This window comes from Kluyveromyces marxianus, chromosome 7 (assembly GCF_001417885.1).
Source record: "Kluyveromyces marxianus DMKU3-1042 DNA, complete genome, chromosome 7".
NCBI lineage: Eukaryota > Fungi > Ascomycota > Saccharomycetes > Saccharomycetales > Saccharomycetaceae > Kluyveromyces > Kluyveromyces marxianus.
The window spans coordinates 939,409-963,005 of record NC_036031.1 but is presented as its reverse complement, the minus strand read 5'-3'; the positions used below and the strand labels follow the sequence as shown (position 1 = coordinate 963,005).

The window sequence follows — 23,597 nt, the reverse complement described above, 5'->3', positions numbered from 1 at the left end:
CCGTACACCACATAACTAATCAAATCCGTACACCACATAACTAATCAAATCCGTACACCACATAACTAATCAAATCCGTACACCACATAACTAATCAAATCCGTACACCACATAACTAATCAAATCCGTACACCACATAACTAATCAAATCCGTACACCACATAACTAATCAAATCCGTACACCACATAACTAATCAAATCCGTACACCACATAACTAATCAAATCCGTACACCACATAACTAATCAAATCCGTACACCACATAACTAATCAAATCCGTACACCACATAACTAATCAAATCCGTACACCACATAACTAATCAAATCCGTACACCACATAACTAATCAAATCCGTACACCACATAACTAATCAAATCCGTACACCACATAACTAATCAAATCCGTACACCACATAACTAATCAAATCCGTACACCACATAACTAATCAAATCCGTACACCACATAACTAATCAAATCCGTACACCACATAACTAATCAAATCCGTACACCACATAACTAATAAAATCCGTACACCAATGCTCTCCTTATTTTTCTCTTTTCGCCATTACCCTACCCCCTCATTTGATTACCCTACCCTCTCTTTTGTCTTACCCTACCCATTTTTCTAGTGTTACCCTCTGTTCTAGTTGTGTTACCCGCCCCAATTTAGAACATTCCTTCTTCACGTTCGTGTTACCCTCCCCGCTACATTTGGTTCATCCTCCATACTTGTCGTCGTTACCCTCCCTCTTTGTTGTGTTACCCGCCCTATATTATACCTCACTTTTCTCACTATTTCCTATTTCGGTAACCTCGTTTTTCATGTTCGTTTCTTTATATTCGTGCGACGTTACATTCTTCATGCATTATCCTTTCTTTTTTCCACCTGCTATTCCAGCTTCCTGTATTTCTCATGTCCCATTTCCTATTACGGTAAGTATGTTAGTCAAACGTTTCTTTTCCTAACTTCCTCTTTGGGAAATGTTTCCGAGTATCTCCTTGGTCTCTTTTTTGTCCCTCATCTGTCCCCTAACCTATCGTGCCCACAGCTTTCGTTGTTACCCGCACTTCATTTTTGTTGCACTTTGTCACCTCCACCAATCTTGCTCCCCTTGCCATCAAACTTCAACCCACATCCACTTCGTCAATCTATGTTTCCTTGTGTTACCCGGATGATATATGTCTCTGTCCCTCAACCGGCTTTATAACTCCACCCTCTATACCTCCCTCTCTCTGCCTCCCCCACTTTTCATTTTCACTTTCTTTTCATCACTTCTCACGTAACAAACAAACTTTCCCGTTACCCGCACATTGAAACTCGCCTTCCCAACTCGCTTCCTCTTGTCTCCCCTTGCCTCCAGATCTCATCTCATCTCAACCTTGCCTTCGAACTTTCTATTGTTACCCGGATATATATCTATATCACGTGTCTCCTCCCTCCTCCCATTCTATTTTTCTTTCTCGTCACTTCACACGGCACGAACTTAGGCTCCTCTCCCCAACTCATCTCTTCCCATCTCCATCGCCCTCCTCTCCTCTCCTCTCACCTTTTTTTCCCTCACATTTTACTCTCTTCTCATTTTCATTTTAATTTTCATTTTCAATTTTCACCAGTCTGGGAACACTCCTCAGTAATACACTCCCATCCCAAGGGACCACCCTTCTAAATTTTGCCCATTCGATGAAACACGAAACTTTTTAATCAACAAATGTTTTTTTTTCGCTGAATAACTTCCCTTCCAAAGGGTACCCTCTTCTAACTTCGAAAATTAGGCAACCAGAATGAAAACATGCTTTTCCACTGACCACTGAACAACACCTCTGGTCTATCCACTACATATGATTCATCAATTAGATTACTCCGAGACGTGAATACCCAGAACACTTTGGCTCCCCTTACTACCTCCCACCCAAATCACAATGACTGTTGCTGAACCAATCCCTCCAATCTCTGATTTAAAACCTGCCTCATCTACTACCTCATCTACTACCTCATCTACTACCTCACCCATTGCCAACTCCTCTTCGAAATCTCAACAGTACACATTTAGCTATTTGAATAAACCCAAGTCCCGCTTCACTTTGCCCACAGTCCAATCTCCTTGGGGCTACAAGGTCTGGCTAAGAGAGTTTTGTAAAGCATTGCGCAAGCAGGGCCTAGGCTATCTTCTACCTTTACGCGACGGAACCTTTTCACACGTTCCAGAAGATGATGAGAAGGACTACATAACAAGCATCCACTCTGCTTGCGTTCCTCCAGACAAATGCCCAAAATGGTTAAAATTGAGTCCTGAAGACGATGCCTCAATTGTTGACTGCTTCCTACAAGCTGTCAAAAAAATCAATGCAGAGGAATACCCAACAAATATCGTCGATGAGATGGCAGCTTTGTCACTACTGCCAGAAGAATCTCTCCAGAGCTTTTTGAAAAGAGCTAAGGATCTACAGAGAAGAGCATCAAACGCTAATTTCCCCGGTGTTGACCAAATACTCATCGACAAAACTCTGATAACTTTGCCTGAGACATACCACCGGGCTACCGTGACCTTTTACGATCAAAAGGATCGAAGCTTCAAAAGGTTCATGGAAATTCTCTCAGAAACTGAGACTAAGATCTCAGATGGAAAGGAGATAGACACCAATACAATTAAGAAAGAGGTGTTGAATCTCAAGGTTGACAAAGAGGAGAGAGATGTCCTGAAGAGAGAAGAGATAGATGTCCTGAAGAGAGAAGAGATAGATGCACTGAAGAAAGAAGAGGTAGATTCCCTCAAAAATAACGAGATAGATTCCCTCAAGAAAGAAGAGGTAGATTCCCTCAAGAAAAAGGAGATACAGACCTTCGCAAAAGAAGTTTCGAGGATATCCATGCCCGATGAGGAACCAATCCATGATTTCTTAGCCAGGATGGGAGATCTGTATGATAGGCTAGCGAGGGCAGATTTGCTCCAATTAGAATCCCAAATGGTAGCCAATATCCTCAGAGCACTACCTAAGAAATTCGAACTCATGGTTGCCACATTTCGTTTAGGATTCGACCAAGACTTCCCCAGCCTCGTCGCTTTGTTTTCGGACCCAGAAATTGCCACCAGACTCCTTGGCATTTAATAGCGGTTCCAGAATACAATCAATGCTAGTACTCACTTTTATAAAGATATATACCAAGAACGATAGAAATAGAAATTCTAGGCCCAATGGGAAACCCCCTCTCCCAGTTGCCTGACAAAACTTTACTTTGCAACCTTAACATGAATCTTTCTGAATAATGAGAATGAAAGTATCGTCTAACTCATCCATTAATAGATCAGATAAGATGTAATAAAACGTACCTTCTCCACCAGAAGTTACTCCTACATGGTTCCATCTTTCCTGCCTGGATACCAACTTTCCCTCTCTAAACATAAAAAAGTATATGCCTTTCGAGAGGGTAACATGGGTCCGTACCAACCACACAAAATATCCTGCTGTCATTTAATTTAAATCACGTGGACAACATTTACCAACACACCTTAACAGTCAAGCCTGACATCTAGTTAGTGCTACAACACAGTGTCAAACGACATAGTACTACAAGAACCCAAACTTTATGCTTAACTTGGCTCGTAAACCAGCACAAGCACTGCCTAATCAGACACAGTCCACCACCTTCTCCTATCTCCTAATTACTTACATCTATAAATCTTCTGATCTAGGTGTATGTCATCCCGTCTCTGATAGTTTCTCGTGGAGGCTCTCCTTAGGCCCTCCTTAGGCCCTCTTTGGGCCCGTTCCAACTTCTTTGTCTCCGCTCCTCTCCTCGGTCTAGGCTCTGAAAAAATTTTCCGCTTCTCTTCTCCCGTCACTTCAAAAAAACAATTATCAGAGCATTACAATAGGAGTTTTCGTTGACATTGAGATGACAGTAAGATACAGAGGAGGACAAGAACAAACCGGAAATTGGTTCCTTAGCACCATTGCCTCTACATTCTGCATCCCAAGAGATGCAACACTTAGTAGAGCGGCCACGAGAATTCCAAGCTAACAAGCAGTGTTAATCCGCCTTTAGTAATCTTTCTTCTCTGATGCGAGACAACGATTAATATTCCCTCTAAGGTCCAGTTTTGAGAAATTTACCAAAGACAAGGAAACAGTGACAGTGTTAACAGTAGTAAAAACAACACCAGTCACACTTACCATCTAACTGTACATGTTTGATACGCGTCACAGTATGCTCTAACTTCGGTAATCACTCTCACCCGACTCGGTTCTTGTTTTCACTGATCAGGGAACGAACGGTTGTTCTCACTCTGACTCTTCTTGCACACAATCATCAGTACAACTACTATACATTTATCTACACCTATACTTACCTCTGTAATGTTTTATCCTTGCTTGCTTAGCATTGCCTGGTCTACGCCTTATCTCTGCCCTATTCAACACATATGAAAAAGCATGACAATCATCGTTCGCTTTCCCTACTGGTGTGCTAGAGATTTCTGTAGAGATCGTAGTATACACACTGACCTCACATCTCTTCTCCGTGCGCCTGCGACCTTTTTTCCTTGGCTTCCCTTTTCGCTCACTCGACAAACTTGACACACTTTTTCATATAAAAAAGAGAGTATGTTCTTCCGATTTCGCCAGCGACACATTGATTATATCATCTCATGCCATTTAACACAACCAATATATCTATTGTATACGCAGAATATCTCGATATTCACCTAACCGGAAGCATCCCGACACACCAGTGGATAACCGGGTACAAAGTATCGGTCCTTTTCTAGTACCTTTTTTACAACACCGTTTCCAAACATTTACTATGTCCTCGCCCGTTTACAACGAAGGATACCTTTCCTCTGACATTGAGAAGCAAGACCCAGCAGAATCTCATGTCCAAGAGCTCGAAAAAGACCATTCGGTCTACACTACCACCACAGAGATCTCGAGACTCTCCTGGGTTAATCGCTTAGCCGTCAGAGTGAATGCTGAGACAAAGGGTATTGACCCTGTCACCGAAAATGAAAAGGATGACACCGACATTATGAATGCTGCAACAATGTGGTTCTCTAGCAACATGGTCATCTCCGCATTCTCCTTGGGTTGTCTCGGTATATCTGCATGTGGACTCAATTTCGGAACCTCCGTTCTAACCATCTTTTTCTTCACCCTTCTCGGTGTTATGCCTGTGGCCTTCTTTTCGGTGTTTGGGGTCGAGCTAGGCCTTAGACAGATGGTGTTGTCCCGGTTCCTTGTGGGAAACATCACCGCTAGACTCTTCTCTTTCATGAACGTCATAGCTTGTGTTGGATGGGTTTCCGTCAACACTATGGCGTCCGCGTCGCTCTTGCACATGGTAAACCCCAGTGGCCACAATTGTCCTCCATGGGCTGCCTGTTTGATCCTTATTATGTGCACCATTGTCGTCACATTCTTTGGGTACAGGTTCATTCACCTGTACGAGAAGTGGTCTTGGGTTCCGAATTTTGCTGTTTTTCTAGTGATAATTGCGTGCTTGGCCAAGTCTGGAAACTTCACGAACGGTCCTTGGGGTGGTGGATCCAATACTGCCGCTGGTGTACTCTCCTTTGGTAGCTCCATCTTTGGCTATGCTGCAGGATGGGCAACATACGCCGCCGATTACACCGTTTATATGCCAAGACAAACAAATAAGAAAAAGGTCTTCTTCAGCGTAGTGTTAGGCTTGGGATTACCATTGTTGTTCACCATGACACTGGCTTCTGCCGCCATGGCATGCACACAGACCAATAAGAGATGGGCGGAGTTATACGCTTCGCACTCGGTAGGTGGCTTATGCTATGCTATCTTGGTTGAAGATTCCCTCTGGGGCTTTGGGTCATTCTGCTGTGTGTTGCTAGCAATGTCCACTGTTGCAAACAACACGCCCAACATGTACTCTATTGCGTTGGGCACACAGGCAATGTGGGAGCCCCTTGCCAAGATTCCTCGTGTCTTCTGGACTTTTGTTGGCAATCTAGCTGCGCTAGCCATCTCTATCGGGGCCTACTACAAGTTCGAGTCATTCTTGAGCAAATTCATGGACTCCATCGGATACTATATTGGTATATACATTGCTATCTCTCTCTCAGAGCACTACATCTACAGACGCGGATTCACAGGTTACACTGTATCCGATTGGAACAGATGGGACAGGTTGCCAGTTGGCTACGCCGGATGCGCAGCACTATTTATTGGAGCATTTGGCGTAGCGTTTGGCATGAGCCAATCCTACTGGAAAGGTGAAATTGGAAGGCATATTGGAAGTGGTGGAGCAGACATCGGTTTCGAATTAGGTGCCGGGTTCGCATTTATTGCATACAATATCTGCAGACCTCTTGAACTAAAATATAATGGTCGGTAATGTAACAGTATAGTAACTTTTTTATATGCCGTAGTAAGCAGTGCTGTCATTGATTTCTTGTCACATGCGTGGATAAATGCTAAATGCCTCAAAAATTTCTTCATACGAAAGAGTTCTGTATGTCACGGGTCCTAGCAGCGCTAGTACACAAACATCGTTTCTCACCCTAACATCTCGGCAGCTAATCTTTCCGAGGGCTAGGTCCTTTAGATTTCAAACTTGAGCCAGAGATTTTCAGTATGAACATTCCTATTACGAAACAAATCGGGAGAACAAGAGAAAAAAAATAAATTTAAAGGATATATAGAAAAGTACACACTTCACTTACTTAAGAGAACAAAATATTCCAAACTACTGGAATGTTACAGAAGTCAGAGATCTAGCATAGAGCGATCAACTCTGTCAATGATGTTTTGAAGGTAAATCGACATATGTTTGCAAACTTATGCTTTAATGACTTCAAGAATCAAGAGACTAGTGTTTAAAAAACACTCACAAGAACGCTAATAATATTATCACTAGAGGAGAGATGAGTATCTTATTGGCTTTGTCTTCCAAACGCGTCTCAAATGTGGCGGTTTGTGAAGCTCCGGAGATCGAAGGCGTAAAAGTTGGGATGGATGGATTCAAAGATGGTTGAGGAGAAGTCGCCTTGGAAGTTGCAGAACTGACTGTTACTGGTTGACCAACACTGATCGACATTGTTTTACTTTGTTTCCCCTTTGTTTCAGTATCAATTATTCCACTCACTGCTCCGGATGTTTCCCCAACGGCATTCATCGTGGTTCCAAGAGGAGTGTTGATGTTTGCAGTACTACCTCTTTCTGGTACTGGACCGTCATCGTTTTTAGAAGTCGTTGGTCGATTAGAACTTGTTTCTTGAGATATTGGCAAGTTTGTCTCTGCCGTGGAATGGCCTATCACATTTCCGGAGGTAACAGATACCTTAACTAATGGCTTGGATGTTTCAGATTGAAGATTTTTATTACCATTTGAATCGGTACCATGGGAAGTAGTACTTGAAGTGTTACTATATCCAAAAGTGGAAGAGCCCATCTCTGGAGTTTTAACGTAGAATGCCGTTTGAACAGTCTGTATACCGTTAGAACCAGTGGAAGTGAAGGCTCCTGTTGAGTAGGTAGTGGTGTAAGTGCCTGTCCATGGGATATTGATTTTCATGGCGTTTCCTGCCTCTCCGGTTTTGACATGAATAGCGGTCTGAACATTGGAAACACCATCAGCACTGCTACTACCTATACCGCCAGTGGAGTCTGTTTGGATATAGTTGCTGATCCATGCACTTTTTTTGGTATTGGTGGTTCCAGTACTTGGTGTTTTCACATGGTACACAGCTTGGACAGTTATAATACCGTCAGTACCGGTGGCTGTAACTAGTTCAGTTGAGTAAGTGGTGGTATATGTTCCAGTCCATGGCGAAATAACCGTAGAGATACTTCCAATCTCTGAAGCATTGACACTGAAGGTGGGGTGGACAGTGGAAACACCGTCGGCGCCTGTGGTAGCTATAATGTCGGTAGAATAAGCTTGTGTATCGTTACTTGTTCGTGACAAATTATCGAATTTGGAAAGTTTAACGGTAGGTGTTTGCACATGGTACACAGCTTGGAGAGTCACGATGCCATCAATAACTGTGACAGTAACAAAGTCAGTCGAATATGTGGTGGTGTAAGTGCCGGTCCATGGTATATTAACTGTAGTGGCTGTTTCAACCTGAGGAGTCTCGACAAGGAAGTTGGTTCTGACAGTTGGTATTCCATCAGCACCGGTCTCTGTGACAATATTAGTCGAATATGTGGTGGTGTAAGTACCGGTCCATCCTGCATTGATGGTAGTTGCTGTTTCAACCTGAGGAGTCTCGACAAGGAAGTTGGTTCTGACAATTGGTATGCCATCAGCACCAGTCTCTGTGGAAATACCAGTGGAATAGGTGGTAGTGTAAGTACCGGTCCATGGGGTGTTAACTGTAGTGGCTGTTTCGACCTGAGGAGTCTCTACAAGGAAGTTCGTTTTGACAGTTGGTATGCCATCAGTACCAGTCTCCGTGGCAATATTAGTTGAATATGTGGTGGTGTATTTCCCAGTCCATGGAATAACTTTGGTCACAGCGGTCTCAATCTCAGGAGTCTCGACAAATAATGTTTCGAAAATGGTTTTAATACCGTCGGGTCCCGAAGTGGTTGTTAAACCAGTCGAATATGTGCTGGTAAAGGTCTCTGTCCAAGGGGTGTTAATTGTCGTGGCAAAGGTAATATCTGGTGCTCTCACGATAATGAGGTTCTCAGTTATTGGTAGATTATCAGAACCGGAGGTTGTAACAACGGTTGTTTGAGTGGTAGTTGACTGGAAAGTCCATGGTATTGTTGTTGTGGCTACAGGGGCAGGACACTCATCTCCATCGGGAGCCATAAATACATAATCATCGAAAGTCTGATACATCACCCCATCTGGATCCTCGAAAGACATAAGAAGTTTACCGGTATCATACCTGTTAATATAGAGAATTCTTACCGGATAGTATAACCCTTCTAATAGATTAACTGTGGCACTATTTTTACTGTCAGGATATGTAAGGGTTAAATCAAATGGACCTGGGTTTGAAACAGTACTATTAATATGACAACATCCAAATGCTTTGCCAGCACCAATATTCATGTAAGTCACATCGTCAACATAATCTACATTGAATTTATAGTTACCAGACTTAGGGGGCAAAAAATAGCCAGTGAGCAACATAGTGAGATTACCCAAAGCTACCTGGGAATCGTAATTATAGTTTGGTGGTACATTACCAACTTGAACTTTACAACAACCGGGGGAACATGTGCTAGGGGAATAGTACGTTAAATTTGTTACACCATTGCTCCTACCAATTAATCCTCCACCAAGAGTCTCATAACCGCCGTGCTGGTATTCATCCGTTCGAAATACACTGTTTATAAGGTAGCAACCTGCTGAGTTCGGATTTGGAATCATAGGATAGTGGTAGTAAGACACAGTGAACCCTTTTGCGAGGGAACCCTGTGGAGGAATGCAACCTAGAATAGTTCCTGAATCAACAACCTGAGATACACCATTGACTAATGGAATAATACACATTAAAGTTAATTGTGTCAGATAAAAAAACCACATATTTGTTGTACCGGTTTTCCTCTCTTTGTCACACGTTCAAAAGTTCTTAACCCTTTGATAAATAATGAAATGCTAATATATGGAAGGATATTGGGAATTGTCTATTATGTTAATATATTCTACTGAAATATGATATTCTTACACTCTATTCTGAAAATGGTTGAAGAGTACAGAATGATATTCGACCATGATTTATACCATTGCCAGGCTATAATATATATTCAAAATGCCCATGGGTTTATAATAATCGAAGCATCTATGGCTGTTAAAAAAATCTCATCACTGCGGTACTTCAGTACTCTACTCTACCGTATAATTCCCAATGCATGGTCGAACATTTTGTTAGGACACTAACTTGCATAAAGAAGATGATTGGAAAATCTTCAAAACCCAGAGTACCCGAGTCGCGGAATTGACTACTTTTTATTGCATTGTCTCGGAATATCATGATAAACCGTTACTTTCAGTACAAGTCATACAGTGTAACAATCCTATTTTACCGGCGGTTCTTTATATCGACAATGCATCCACGTAGAAACCCTGCATAATTTTTAACGCACAATGGTCGCTGCATTTTTACTTAGAGAAAAAGAAAAAGAAAATCGAACGGGAATGTTCGCGCGGGCGGAACCCTATTGAACATAAAGAACTGCAGGTGTACCTGGCAGACTAATTTACAAAATAGGAAATATGATCCTAGAGAAGTAACCGACGTTTTCGATTACATTAATTCTAGAAGGGTGGGGGATAATAACTCTTTCTCGTAAACACTCTAAAAATCTCCAAAGCTGGGAAGAAAGCCATGGAAATATCTCGTTTTTCTTCTCGTTCTCTGTATTCTCTTATTGGTTTCTTCTAGAGTGAAACCCAACAATCGTTTATTAATTGTTCCGGAACTGCTTTAAACTAGGTCTCGCATTTTTCAACTTCTGGTAGAGAATAGCTGATATACATATCGAAGTTTTAGCTTTTGATGAAGATAGGTTGCATTTTGGGAATGTATTCCAAGGTGAGAGCTTTATACTCAAAAAAAGTTAGGGTAATGTAACTGGCAAGCTAATTAAATTACCATAATACCATTCTTTATTATCTGTGTTATTCAGAGATTTAACTTAGAATTCAACTGATAAAACGGAATGTTTAGTAAGAATACCGTTCTTTATGGTTAGACTTTCTGTTATAACTTATATATATATATATAACCATAAAGTAGTTAAAAAACGATACAAGTTCATCTGTTAGGGTATTTTTAGCCAAGATATGTATTCATATCGGTGACTCTAACAAATCGCACGAACAACAATCCTTCAGACTTTTCTATTGTGAGTCTACCCTATGAATCTTGGTATCTCGACATCCAAACCAAGAGTTATATTAATTGATATCTGGTTTTTATGACATCCGATCACATGGTATTAGAAGAAAAAACAGAGGTTTGAAAATGCTTGATTTTAAAACAATATTTACGGTAATATTGTATAATACTGGTATGACGTGATTAGCGCAAGTGAATAGGAGATTTACTATTTTTATTTAATGCCTTTTCTTCAATTCACTACATAATATTCGTTGTTTGATTAGGTCATTGTCCCATTTTACACCACTCAGTAGCCTTTGCTCTGTTCTCTTTCAAAACCAGTAATAATTGTTTTAACCTGACAATGTAGATAGAACAAAAACAGAGCCCATTTAATAAAAGGGTACCTAATTCTAAAGATAAAATAATATGGAATGGTTGTGACCAGAAAATATCCTACGGTGAACTTAGACAAAGGATCCACTATATTTCAAAGCAGGAAATTTCAGAAAGTATCCAGCGACCTCAATGGAATATATATATATATTACAGGGAAAGAAGAAAATATCAGGAGAGTTGTTAATGACTTGCCGAGCATTTTTTTGTGCCAAGCAGTACCAGTCTGTTTATTTATTTATTTCTTTAGATCGCGCAGCCTCTATGAATTTAGGTATGAAAAATCTTAACAGTTATCAGAAGCGGGAAGTCTGATATTTTCCTCGAGCGATATAATTATTTCTTTTTTTTCCATTATGAGAACCCTTTTTGATAGGCGCTGTGGAAGACAGAAAAAAAGAGGTTTTGTCCCGATGAATGATCAGATTGAAAAGCTCTTTTCGTACGACAAAATAGAATAAAAAGCAGATCTGTTTTGCGTTATAAAAAACGGAACAAGGCAAACATCTGTGGGTCAGTGAAGAAAGTAGGTTTTAATCATAATTAGGTATCTATAAGTTCTTTGTAGTAGAGGTAAAGTGAAGAATAGAGCCATAAACGGTGACTGCTAGATCCTAGATAACTTTTTATAACAGTAATTAAACTAGTATTACTAGATAGAATGTGGTCATGATGTTCACGAATGTGGTGAAGAAATGTTCAGGTGGATTAAATATGGCGTGAGTTTTATTCAGAAAAATACTCGGTATAACTACGATTTATACGTGCAAACAAAACAATGGAACATTGTTTCTAACAACAATCAGTCTCTAAGTCTAATTGAGCGATACTTTTACACGCAGACATTGTAGACTTACAAAGGTCCATATGCTTCTGTCAAGCGAATATCTGCTATTTTCAATGATTGGTAGAGTTGCATACAGAATAGTCTATTTTGAATTCTGAATCTTCATAGTAAAAAGAATGAGGCAACAGCCTCCACTCCTTTCTAACCAGCATGTGTGTTAAAATTTAAGTAAAAAAAAATGACGTGAATTCATCATCAAATATTTCAAGAGCATTGTCGAGAAATAAGTCGTTATCATCAACTGTAAATGGCATATTTTGATTTGACATTTCATCTGGCTTGTTAGTCATTAAAGTTATTGGTTCCTTGAAAGCCTGGACTAGACTGTTGGAAAATTCATCGCATACGATGAATAAATATGATTGATGTAGAAGGTTATCCAACTTCTTGCTCCGATTATTTTTGAAATTCTCGTGTATCCTTTCGAAATATTTATAAGCCACATTAGCACCGAAATCCATATCTTTATCACTCTTTAGGAAGTTATCAACAATCTCATTGAAGTGTTTAATGTCAACATCATTCGAGTTAGTAGAATAAACACCAAACCCTTCATTAGTATTTAAAGCATCAGAAAAAATTAGAACCAGCTCATGTGTTGCCCTTGGTAAAACATTATGGTACAAAAAAAGACCTAATCCTATGTCAATACAAGCATCGATGTGGTTTTCTCCCCCTCTTATCAACATTTGGTCATTATACAAAGCTTCCATGTAGTTAAAAACTAAAATTAACGATGCAATGTGACATATTAGCGCTTGTTGCTGCAATTCCAAAGTCCCATCGACCGAAACTTGTGTTTGAATCAATGAGAAATTTGCTATTATCTGCAAAGATAAAAGTATTGCGTACAACTTTTGAAACTCGATAGGTGGATCATACGCAGTTCGAGACAGATAATGCTTTAATTCTCCAAAGGTTGCCAAAAGAGAAAACTTCAACTTCGAAATTGATAAAGGAAGAGATGGGGCATTGTGAGTCGAGGATACCCCAGCAAGCTGTTGTCTCAAAAATAAAAAGTACTGGAGAGTTGAAAAATTACCGTCCTCACTAATTTTAGGATTTGCTCGCCCATCCAAATCTTGCAAGAAATACTCACTAACTTGAAGGTGTGAGCCCAAAGAGAAAGAACTTTCAAAGTCTGCTTGGACAAGTAAAACGCATAAGTTTTTAATATAACGCTCTCTATCTCTAAACAGGCCTAAATTTTCTGTTCGATAGAGTCCGATTTGCATAGCAGTCGAAAGAGCTAAGTTGATAATGGTGATGCTATTGCCTCCGTCGCCGGCAGTGAAGCCCCGTGCATTAATGAATAGGTATTTGAGCATGAAAAATTGAGCTCTCTCTATATGCATTGATTTGGCACTCTCGAAAGCAGCTAAATATTTATGGAATAACTCGACTGCTGTTGGGACTCTTTCTTTAAAATGAACGATGGTGAGGATTCTGGTGATAATTCCTAAGCGATAATAGTTTTTCTTTTCATATATATTAATAGACATGATTCTACCTTCTTGATCAGATATGAAGCACTCTTCAAGATCGGTGGCAACCTTCAGCGGGTCTAGTATTTCAAATTCTTTGAAAAGGGTGCAATTAAAGAACCTATCCAAACTATGTTTTAGTACATGCATAGTTGGAAGACAATCACATAAGGCCTCCAAGATTGAATTTCCTCCACTAATAGAAAGAGGATTCCCAATCGAATAAATCTCTTCGACTTTTATGGCATGGATATGGTTTTTCTTCCAATCATTTCTCTTCTCCTTTATTGTTTTCCAAATTGCAGTGTAGCACCACTGCAGCTGAGATGATCTTATCAAACATCTTACTGAAGTTGGTCCATAAGTCAAAACTCTCCCTTGCTTACTAGATGTGTATTGCAAGCCCAATACTGGATTTCTACCTATCTCCCTTGATCCTTCGTTTAGTTCTGATTTTAAAAGGGCGATCTGTGCTATCAGTTGCGATTTCGATAACTGTTTTGTTCCTTCAGTAAGCCTAGTTTCTAACTTAATATTATAAACACATTGAAGTCCCTTTTCTAAGCATGCTGTACAGCTAGGAGTTAACCGATCGCATTTTTCTTACGTTTCTGACACATCATACATGATTTAGTTGGTTTATGCCTACATTTTACTCCTACAGCTTTCTTTTTCATGCTGTCAAAAAGGCTTCCTGAATGTCTTCAAAACAACCCAATGTATATAATTTCCAGCTATCCAAGCTTTGAAACAAAAGCTGTACTAGCTTGCTGTCACTTTTAAATCTGAATTTAAAAGTTTGATGTCGTATGTAAACCGATAGCCAAATTGGGTTGCGGTTGAAATATCATCCCTTCATTTCATTGACTATTACTAAAAATTCTGAACGGTCTTGTTATTGACTAAGAGTTATTTCCGCAAAATTTAATTTCCGACACTTTTAATAATTTAAGATTCAATATGTCCGCAGAGCGCTTAATTAAACAGTTGTTGAAGAGATTATTGAACGTCAAATACAACATTTGAGTTTTTGATGTGTTAGGAAAACAAGCCTTAACCTTTGTAATTTGGGTGTATTTTTTCATGGTAAATTGAAGATGGCGGTAGTTTTGCCGCAAGTACTTTATTTCCGCTGCTTTGAATAGCCATAGATATTGAAAGATGATGAATATAAAAGGCTAAAGGCCTCCAGGATAAGATGAACTATCGAATTATGTTACTTGATAGTTGCTCACAATGAATCTTTAACTATTGTTGCTATAACTAAAATCAAATAAATATATGATAATGACGGAGGAGAAATTGAGAAAGGTTGATCCCAAAGAATCCACAATAAAAGATAGTGAAAGCACAGCAAGTGAAACTATTGAAATTCCGGATGGAGGATACGGTTGGGTAATTGCTTTATGCTTCTTCTTATATAACTTTTGTACATGGGGTGCAAATTCTGGTTATGCTATTTACCTTGCCGATTATTTGTCTAACAATGCATTTCCTGGGGGAGGAAAACTAGACTATGCTGCCGTTGGAGGTATAGCTTTTGGGGGAGGTTTGTTATTTGCACCTGTAATTGTTCACTTCTCTAGGATATATGGGGTTCAGATTGTAATTGGGATTGGAATTGTGTGTCAAACAGCCGCGCTTTTGTTAGCTGCATTTTCCAAGAAGTTATGGCAACTCTACCTTACCCAGGGGTTATTGATATCTTTTGGATTAGCATCTATTTGCATACCAAGTTTCACGCTAGTCCCACAATGGTTTAGAAATAAAAGAACGTTGGCGTCTGGGATTGGCACCAGCGGAAGTGGCCTCGGAGGTATCATATTCAATCTCGGCATGCAGAGAATAATAGAAGTCAAAAGCGTCAAATGGGCTCTAATCGTTCAATGTATTATATGTTCTGTATTGAGTTGTATTGCATTAGCCTTGACAAGGACAAGGACTAAAATTATTCATGGAAATGCTGCGAAAGCCAAATCGTCATTTAAAGAGTTGGCTGTGGAGCATTTGGAAGTGTTTAAGATTTTTGGGATGTGGTTACTCTGTCTATGGGTTGCTTTCACGATGTTAGGATACGTCATCATTTTATACTCACTTTCTGCCTTCACGCAGAGTCTTGGCTATAATGCAAAAAAGGGCTCATATGTGTCCTGTATGGTTAGTCTTGGTGGATTAGTCGGTCGGCCAATAATTGGACATATTGCCGATAAGTTTGGACCAATAACTGTTGGTGCAATAGTAAATTTAATTGTTGCCATTCTTTGTTGGGCAATGTGGATCCCGTGTACAAATTTTGGTGTTGCAATTGCTTTCGGATTACTTCAAGGTGCTCTAATTGGTACGGTGTGGGTCATTTTTGCTTCGGTTTCAGCTAGAGTTATTGGTTTGAAAAGGCTTGAAAAAGCATCTGGTGTACTTTGGGTGTTTATTGCACTATTTGCAATTCCTGCTCCAGTGATTGGATTGCAACTTGATACCGATGTAATTGGATCAAAAACCAATTACGTTCATACTGCAATATTCACAGGGTTTGCTTATTTCGGAGCAGCGCTCTTATTGTATTTGTTGAGAATCTATATCATCACTAGAGATGAAAAATCAAGGCAACATTCTGATGATCACGACAATTTTGATCGAGATGAAACCAGCTATACTGTCGATATACGTTCTTTTGCCAAGAATATATTCAGCGGAAACATTGGTGGAAGAAAAGTTTGAAAGGATGATGATACTATTTACGATTTATATAGCCAACTAAGAAAGGAAAATTGTCTAATTGCAATTAAGTGTTTTCTTTTTGTTTACTTAACAGGTCACTACACGTTTTATCGTACTTTGATTCTAGGTTTTCATCAATGAGATCTAGTTCGCAATTGTGAAACGAGCCTTAATAAAGTCTCCCTTTTCCAATTCATCAACCAAGGCAATTGCCAAATCAGGTGCAGAGATGGCACCAGGTTTGTCACCATCCATCAATGGACTGTCAGTACCAATACGGTACTTCCCAGTACGAGTGCCAGGGTTTGTAGCACTGTATCCGATTGGTGGACTTAACATGGTCCAGTCTAGTTCAGTTTCCTTTTTCAAATCGTCTAACAAAACTCTTGCACCGTTAGCACCAGGGTAGATTGCCTTTGGGAATTGAGGAGTGTCGATCAATTGCACACCAGGTGCAACGTACAAACTTCCTGCACCTCCGACCACTAGGAATCTCTTAATTCCAGCCTTTTTGGTAGCATTGATGATGTTGTGGGAACCTTTCACAAAGTCCTCAAAAATGTTTGGATTAGTCCATCCCGAGTTATAAGCGCTAATCACCGCATCAACACCAGCCAAGGACTTTGTTAAAGCTTCCTCATCAAAAACATCGACCTTCACAATCTCTAGGTTATCTTGAGCTTTAACCTTCTCTGGTGAACGGACTATAGCTTTCACGTGATACTTGCGGCTCAATAGCTCGGTAAGAATAGCAGCACCAGTGTAACCAGTGGCACCAATCAATGCTACGTTCTTTGTCATTGTTCTTTAAAATTATTGTTTCTGTTCAGGATATGTAACTGCTCTAAAGGTTTCAGTATAAAGATTGCCTTCAGTTGTCACTCTACTTCTAATAAGTATAAATAGATGTTAACAAAAACCTTCTAAGAAAATGCAGCTCCTACCTAATCAAAGACCTCTTCATTTCCTCTCTACTTATATATGTATATTTTTCCTGTTCGGTCGATTAATCAAAAGTCAGACTCACCATTGTTCTATATGATTCTCAGCTTTCCGAGCTTACTAAATTAATTCTGTACCTTTTCTGTTAAGGGGACAATTATTAATTTTCGAGTAATTAAGTCACATAACCCCTTACAAATATGGAAAAGAGGTAAAAAAAGGGTTTGTAATGTAAAAACACACTATTAAAACACAATGCAAAATTTGGAAAGAGTGAAGACAATATGTTCCGAGGTTTTTGTATATCTTACTACTGCTTTACGTAACCAATGATTTTAATAACTTTTATCTATGTCATAACCTAATTAAAGCATACGCTGACTTTACTTACACATACTTTGAGTAAGCTGTTGGTAAAAAAAAGTGTGATTGTTGCAAATGACAGTGTACACCCTTTTAGGAAGCCACATTGCCCAAACCCGTAACTAATTTATTGTGGTCTCACGACACCCTTCTCTCTATGTGCATTGTTTAAACGAGAGGACAAAAAATTAAAAGGCAAAATGAAAATAGTAAAAAAGTTCTTGGCATTATACTAATCATTTATAAATTATGTGTGCTTACATAACATAACAGTTTCATCCCTTCGTAATAATATTGTAACATAAAAGCTGAAATTACAACGTAGCGTGTAGCTTTTCTAAGGCTTTAGAAAATCTGTGTTCAAATTCTTCTCTACTCTCATTGCTTTTCCATTTTAGTTCACTAGCTGGATGGGTAGGATCCAATTCGTTAGTGCCAAAGAGCTGCTGTCTGAATGATAAACCATTTTCGTTGGCTCTTGTTAACTCGTCAAGTCCTGGGACAAGGCCGCGTTTTCTCAATTCAGGGACCAATTTATCAGCAATATCTTTGAAAGTACCTGGTAGGTTGGTGTAAGCAAAATTGAAGCCATCGACACCAGTATATTCAACCCAATCTTGGATTGTGTCAGCTACCTCTTTTGGCGTTCCTGCGAAAAGTATACCTGAACCGGAAACGGTGACACGGTCAATAATTTCTTTCTTTGTCCAGATTTTAACTTCAGGGTAGGCGATCTTCCAGGACTGTATTGTTGAGGCAATAGCGACATTTTCAATGTCTTCTAACGGTTTATCGTCAGTGTAAGCGCTAATATCGATTCCACTCCAACCTGAAAACATTGCCAGGGCTGCTTCATCGTCGCCCAAGGCTCTTACAGTATCAATTTGTTGCTTTACATCTTCAGCTGTGTCGCCAATGATTATTGTGACCTGCAACAAAAATTTGATCTTTGATGGATCTCTACCAAACTTATGCTGGGCAAGGTACTTCACGGAGTCTATATTTTTCTTCAATGAATCTTTCGAAGGGTTATTCAAAAAGATGATCTCCGCATTTCTGGCAGCTAGTTCTTTCCCTTTTGGGGAAGTTCCTGCTTGGATGATAACAGGAAGTTTTTGTTGACTGGGTTGAGTGAGCCCTGGTCCTTGGACGTTGAAATACTTTCCCTCGTGATTGATGTGACGCAATCCCTCTGGATCTGTAAATACACCTTTTTTCTTGTCTGCCTTAACGGCCCCATCTTGCCAGGAGCTCAAGAAAAGCTTATAAATGACGTCAACAAATTCTTCTGCCTTCTTGTACCTTTCGACTTTATCTGGGAGGTTTTGACCATTCAATAGGTTACGAGAAGCACTGTCAAGATAAGAAGTGACAATATTCCATCCAGCACGACCTCCAGTTATCAAATCTAAGGTACCCAATCTTCTTGCCAAGTGGTAAGGCTGCTCACTAATAGTAGAAATCGTTATACCAAACGCCAATCTCTTGGTAACAGCAGCCATAAGCGGAATATAATAACTTGGATCAGGTAACGGCCATTGCGCGCCGGCTTTTGCGACAGGTTTAAAGTTTCCTGGACCTTTATAAACATCATAAGGACCTAGCACATCAGCAAAAAACACTGCGTTGAACCCACCTCTCTCTAGAACTTTGGCTAATTCTATCCAATATTCGGGATTCTCTGCAGAAGTAGAAGTCTGGTCTTTCTCATTTCTCCAGGAATTGATTACTTGAAGACCAGGTGAACTCATCAAAAATGCGTTTAGGATAATATTTTTTGGAGCACTTTTGCCATCGTCATTCGTTTTTTGTCTTTTTGGTTGCTGAGCATCTCCGTGGTTTTTCTGCGTCATGTTGATTCTACTATGATATGTATATTAATTAGTTCACGGTTTTTGATCAGTTAATATGTACACCAATAATATTCGAAGTTATTAAGCAATGAGAAGTGTCTTTTGGATTGGAGAAAACATTTCGATGTCATTTCCTTTCCCTCTTTAAATATATTGAGAGGTTATGAACGTCTTATTACAAATACATTGCAATATGCAATAAATTAATGCATTGTTAAGTGAAACAACGGCTTCTTCTATTTTAGTTTTCAGTTTTATCACATGATTATATTATCAGCCACTAAATAACAGCTGTTCATCTTTGTCAGCCCTATACTTAATTGGCACCGTAAACCTTACAGATAAGCGTCATTCTGTGATAATATAATATGTTTTTCGCTTTGACGTTGCCTTTGTCTTACAGTGAATTATTCACTGTCTTCGTTTGAGACAAAAGAAGACATTACGAAAATCAAGAAGCGAACAACTTAAAAAAATGAAAATGGATGAAAACGAAAACGAAAACGAAAACGAAAACAAATAAGTTTTACAAATGACTTCGTTTGCTGGAACCAAATTATTGAACTGACCTGGTTTACTCGAAACAAAATGGGTGTAACTTTAACATATTTCTGAAAAACTCGACCAATTCTCCATACCCATCTGTTTTCATTGCGGAGTGTTTTTTTATTTTTTATTTTTTGAATAATCAATATTGTCCTCTTGTTAAGGGTTCAAAGAAAAATGTCATAGTGTTGATTATATCCGATTAGCACACGAAACTGTCAAGGTTTTGTTTCGTGTTCAAAAATCTACATGTGTGACTATTTCATCTTGCAGCACCTTAAAGGATTTGTGAACTATTAGACCTATGAAGCAACCTGAGTGCCGAGACAGAAGCAGTTTTTACTCTAATATGAATCAGCACCCCGTATCAAACAAGGGGAATTTCATTCAAATTATGTTTTTTCTTTGATCCATAAAAAATTTGATAACGAGTCACTCTAGTTTTCGTTAGTTGGACCGGAATTGATCTTTTTTACAAGATGAGTTGTCATATCTTTTAGAAAAAATGCTTAACCAATGTCGCCTTTATTCAGACCTGTAACATGCTGCACTATTAATGCAGACCCTTGGCATTTCCGCATATTTTCTAAGTCTGCATTTTTTGGGCCGTGGAAATATCCTGCGATCTCAGTTAAAAAAAAAAAAAAAAAGTAGAGCAGTTCTTGCATTCTCTCGGATTTGCAGAAAAGTGACTTTTTCCGCATCAATATCAAATAAGGACCCTTCTTCGAGCATCTCATGTTATGATCTTCATATGCACCCAGTTTTATACTTCAAGAAGGGCTTTAATGTTTGCACTTTTTTTTTTAGCCTACGCTGAAATATATTTTAGGGCTCTTGTTGCACCCTTTTCTTAAAATTATATCGGTTGTTCTGACAAGAGATGGCGGAAAAGTATATGTGTGTGTGTTTTTTGTTGCCGCTAAGTGATGCATTTACCGGTTGTTAGCACTCATCGCTCACCTATAGCTTACTTGAAGATTTTCAATTTCATGATATACCCCCTAACTGGCCCAGTGTTTTTTGGCTCTGTGGGGTTTCTTTCCGCTAGCTCGGCGCTTTTCCGCCGAGAGTTTTAATTTTTGCCTCATCGCTTTAAAACCTTTGAATAGTAATGTCATTAACAATAACGATTTGATTGGTCTTGTCGATTGAGTATAGGGTAAATTGGTATGTTATTCGTTAAACTGCCATTCCTCTCGCGAGTTACAGAAGAAAAATAGCCGGAGTTTTCTATGTCGCTCATAAACGTCAAAAATACTATAAAAACATCAATGTCGATAGATTATTCAGAATGAAGTTATTTGAAACACCTGGAATTGGATTGTAGTAAGTTATAGTGCATTTTGGGTTTTTGCCTCCTAGCCATCGGAGCTCTTTAGGCTGTTAAGAGTAGGATTTGTTTTGATATGCTGGTGAAAAATTTCGTCTTAGCATTATTCTTCTTTAAGAGCTGGTGTACGGCCGCAAAGTATACTTTCTTCTCCAAGGAAGAGAGTGTCTATTGGGCTTGCTTAGATACTTTGAATCCATACATTTTTACTAATGATCTAGGGAGTGCTTACGCTCCAAACTGCCAACCAACTAGGAATAGGTTTTTGTCATGGCTTATTTGTAACTTCGACCACCAGAAGCCAGAAGATCTTGACAAGAGTTTAGAAAAGATAATTGAGAATTGTGAAACATCAGTTCCTTTCTATAATCATACTGTCCCAGAATTACATCAACTTTATGAAAAAGTTCATTCTTCTGCTATTGACATCGATTCTGATCCATCATTTGATCCAACAAAGAATCAGACTAAGCCAGTAATTCCGCCAAGAAGAAAAGTTGAAAGGTTTACCAGAGCTTACTATAGCAGAGCAAGGTCTGAGAGTCGCACTAGGCTATATGGTGGTGCCATTTTTATTTATTTTGCAGGATGTATGTTGATTGGCGGTATTGTCACTTGGTCAAAGATTTTATGTCCACGGATAGCCCAGAGATTTGTTGGTCCAAAGATCAATGCTTTTAGAAAACTTTTTACCATTCCAACAGTTAGCAAGAAGCACACGGAAAATATGAGATGGAAAAACTTTATCATTGGTCTAATGCCAACAAGGGCACAAACCTACATTCTGTTTGGATATTTTGCACTGAACGTTATTCTAAGCTGTGTCGATTACGATATATTTCCAGACAATTTCTACACTAGTAGTAAGCATCAGGTTGCAACGCAGACAGCAGATCTGGTGCAATACAGAACTGGTGTCATATCTACCATTCATACTCCAGTTGTTTTCCTTTTATCTGGCAGAAACAACCTATTATTATATTTAACAGGATGGCCTTATGAAACATTCTTGGTCTACCACAAATGGACAGCAAGAGGGATGTGGATCCATGCTTTGGTGCATTCTGCAGCTTATACTTGGCTTGAGATTGATTCTCTAGCCGTAGTGTGGAAAATGCAATACTGGTACTGGGGAGGCATAGCCACAATTGTCGGCGGTTTGATGCTGTTCCAGGCTTCATCATATTTCCGCGTCAACTGGTATGAAATATTCAAGACTATACATTTTCTATTCTCTGCGTTATACATTGCAGGATTATGGTATCACTTGAGAATATTCAATGGGTTATGGATGGAGTATGTTTACGCCTCCATTGGACTATGGTGTGGCGACCACCTCTTGAGAATTTGTAGACTTTTGTGGTTTGGGGTTGTCAAACGAGCTGATTGTGAATTATTTGAAGAAGATGGAACAATCAAAATGACAATCGCAAGGCCATCGACATGGAAACCTTTCCCAGGTGCATTCGTGTACATATATGTCCTCAGACCATACGGATTCTGGCAGTCTCATCCTTTCACTATTCTTTTCGATGAAAACGACGCAGACGAAAAGAAAATCCACATCTACATCAAAGCGAAAAAGGGCCTCACCGCGTCACTAGCGAAAAGTTTATCCAAAATGGCGGACAAAAAGCAAAGCTTCTACGTGTTCGTAGAAGGGCCATACGGATTTGAGGCACCATTGTCAAAATACGAAAACCGTCTCATCATCACAGGTGGGAATGGTGTTCCGACTGGGTTCTCCAACTACAGCAACCTGACTAAAAATCTCACTGAAACCTCTAGAGAAACTGTCAAATGGATCTGGATCATCAGAGATTGCTCCCCGCTTAAATGGTTCAAAGATGATTTACTTAAGGTGCAAGACAGACTTGGTGAAATAGACATCTATATCACCAGAATGAACGCAAACGACACTCCTTCCTCTGATGACATCGTGGACTTAAAACAGGAGGATGATCTAAGTTCCTCTGAAAAAAAGAATGTCGCCATCATCAACCAGACTAGCGAGGATAATGCCGCCGATACCAACTCCGGCACTTCTTTCAGCGTATTCAAAGAACTAAACAAGATCAATATTTATTTTGGAAGACCAGACATCCAAGCCTTGGTTATGTCAGAAATACAAAACAACTCTAAGGGCAGCACGGCCATTCTCAGCTGTGGTCCTCCAAAGATGAATGACGAAATAAGAGATACTGTAGCCAACAGTTTGAACTTATCGGACTCTAGAGTTGACTACTTTGAGGAAGCTCAAGTTTGGTCTTGATCTAATACACGGCCTCACATCTCTCTCTCTTCTTTT

At 39.4% G+C, this 23,597-nt stretch overlaps 9 protein-coding genes across 9 annotated transcripts; 5 read left to right on the top strand and 4 right to left on the bottom strand.

Annotated features, from left to right (window-relative positions):
* Positions 1-821: 821 nt before the first annotated feature.
* On the top strand, positions 822-965 carry KLMA_70464 (uncharacterized protein; the record flags this gene model as incomplete). Its single annotated transcript, XM_022821726.1, has 1 exon — positions 822-965. One exon carries the CDS (start codon positions 822-824, stop codon positions 963-965), a length of 144 nt encoding a protein of 47 aa, XP_022678480.1.
* A 954-nt stretch (positions 966-1,919) lies between these two features.
* On the top strand, positions 1,920-3,107 carry KLMA_70463 (uncharacterized protein; the record flags this gene model as incomplete). The annotated part of the gene is made up of 1 exon (XM_022821725.1): positions 1,920-3,107. The coding sequence occupies one exon, from the start codon at positions 1,920-1,922 to the stop codon at positions 3,105-3,107; it is 1,188 nt and encodes a 395-aa protein (XP_022678058.1).
* A 1,693-nt stretch (positions 3,108-4,800) lies between these two features.
* Positions 4,801-6,360, top strand: FCY2 (cytosine permease; the record flags this gene model as incomplete). Its single annotated transcript, XM_022821724.1, has 1 exon — positions 4,801-6,360. The coding sequence occupies one exon, from the start codon at positions 4,801-4,803 to the stop codon at positions 6,358-6,360; it is 1,560 nt and encodes a 519-aa protein (XP_022678057.1).
* Positions 6,361-6,852: 492 nt separating this feature from the next.
* Positions 6,853-9,510, bottom strand: KLMA_70461 (uncharacterized protein; the record flags this gene model as incomplete). The annotated part of the gene is made up of 1 exon (XM_022821723.1): positions 6,853-9,510. One exon carries the CDS (start codon positions 9,508-9,510, stop codon positions 6,853-6,855), a length of 2,658 nt encoding a protein of 885 aa, XP_022678056.1.
* Positions 9,511-12,214: 2,704 nt separating this feature from the next.
* Positions 12,215-14,211, bottom strand: KLMA_70460 (uncharacterized protein; the record flags this gene model as incomplete). The annotated part of the gene is made up of 2 exons (XM_022821722.1): positions 12,215-14,103; positions 14,160-14,211. The coding sequence occupies 2 exons, from the start codon at positions 14,209-14,211 to the stop codon at positions 12,215-12,217; spliced, it is 1,941 nt and encodes a 646-aa protein (XP_022678055.1).
* Positions 14,212-14,815: 604 nt separating this feature from the next.
* MCH2 (Mch2p) lies at positions 14,816-16,252 on the top strand (the record flags this gene model as incomplete). Its single annotated transcript, XM_022821721.1, has 1 exon — positions 14,816-16,252. One exon carries the CDS (start codon positions 14,816-14,818, stop codon positions 16,250-16,252), a length of 1,437 nt encoding a protein of 478 aa, XP_022678054.1.
* Positions 16,253-16,396: 144 nt separating this feature from the next.
* Positions 16,397-17,053, bottom strand: ywnB (NAD(P)-dependent oxidoreductase; the record flags this gene model as incomplete). Its single annotated transcript, XM_022821720.1, has 1 exon — positions 16,397-17,053. The coding sequence occupies one exon, from the start codon at positions 17,051-17,053 to the stop codon at positions 16,397-16,399; it is 657 nt and encodes a 218-aa protein (XP_022678053.1).
* An 818-nt stretch (positions 17,054-17,871) lies between these two features.
* On the bottom strand, positions 17,872-19,410 carry yxeK (putative monooxygenase yxeK; the record flags this gene model as incomplete). Its single annotated transcript, XM_022821719.1, has 1 exon — positions 17,872-19,410. One exon carries the CDS (start codon positions 19,408-19,410, stop codon positions 17,872-17,874), a length of 1,539 nt encoding a protein of 512 aa, XP_022678052.1.
* A 1,955-nt stretch (positions 19,411-21,365) lies between these two features.
* FRE3 (ferric reductase family protein) lies at positions 21,366-23,561 on the top strand (the record flags this gene model as incomplete). The annotated part of the gene is made up of 1 exon (XM_022821717.1): positions 21,366-23,561. One exon carries the CDS (start codon positions 21,366-21,368, stop codon positions 23,559-23,561), a length of 2,196 nt encoding a protein of 731 aa, XP_022678051.1.
* Between the last annotated feature and the right edge of the window lie 36 nt (positions 23,562-23,597).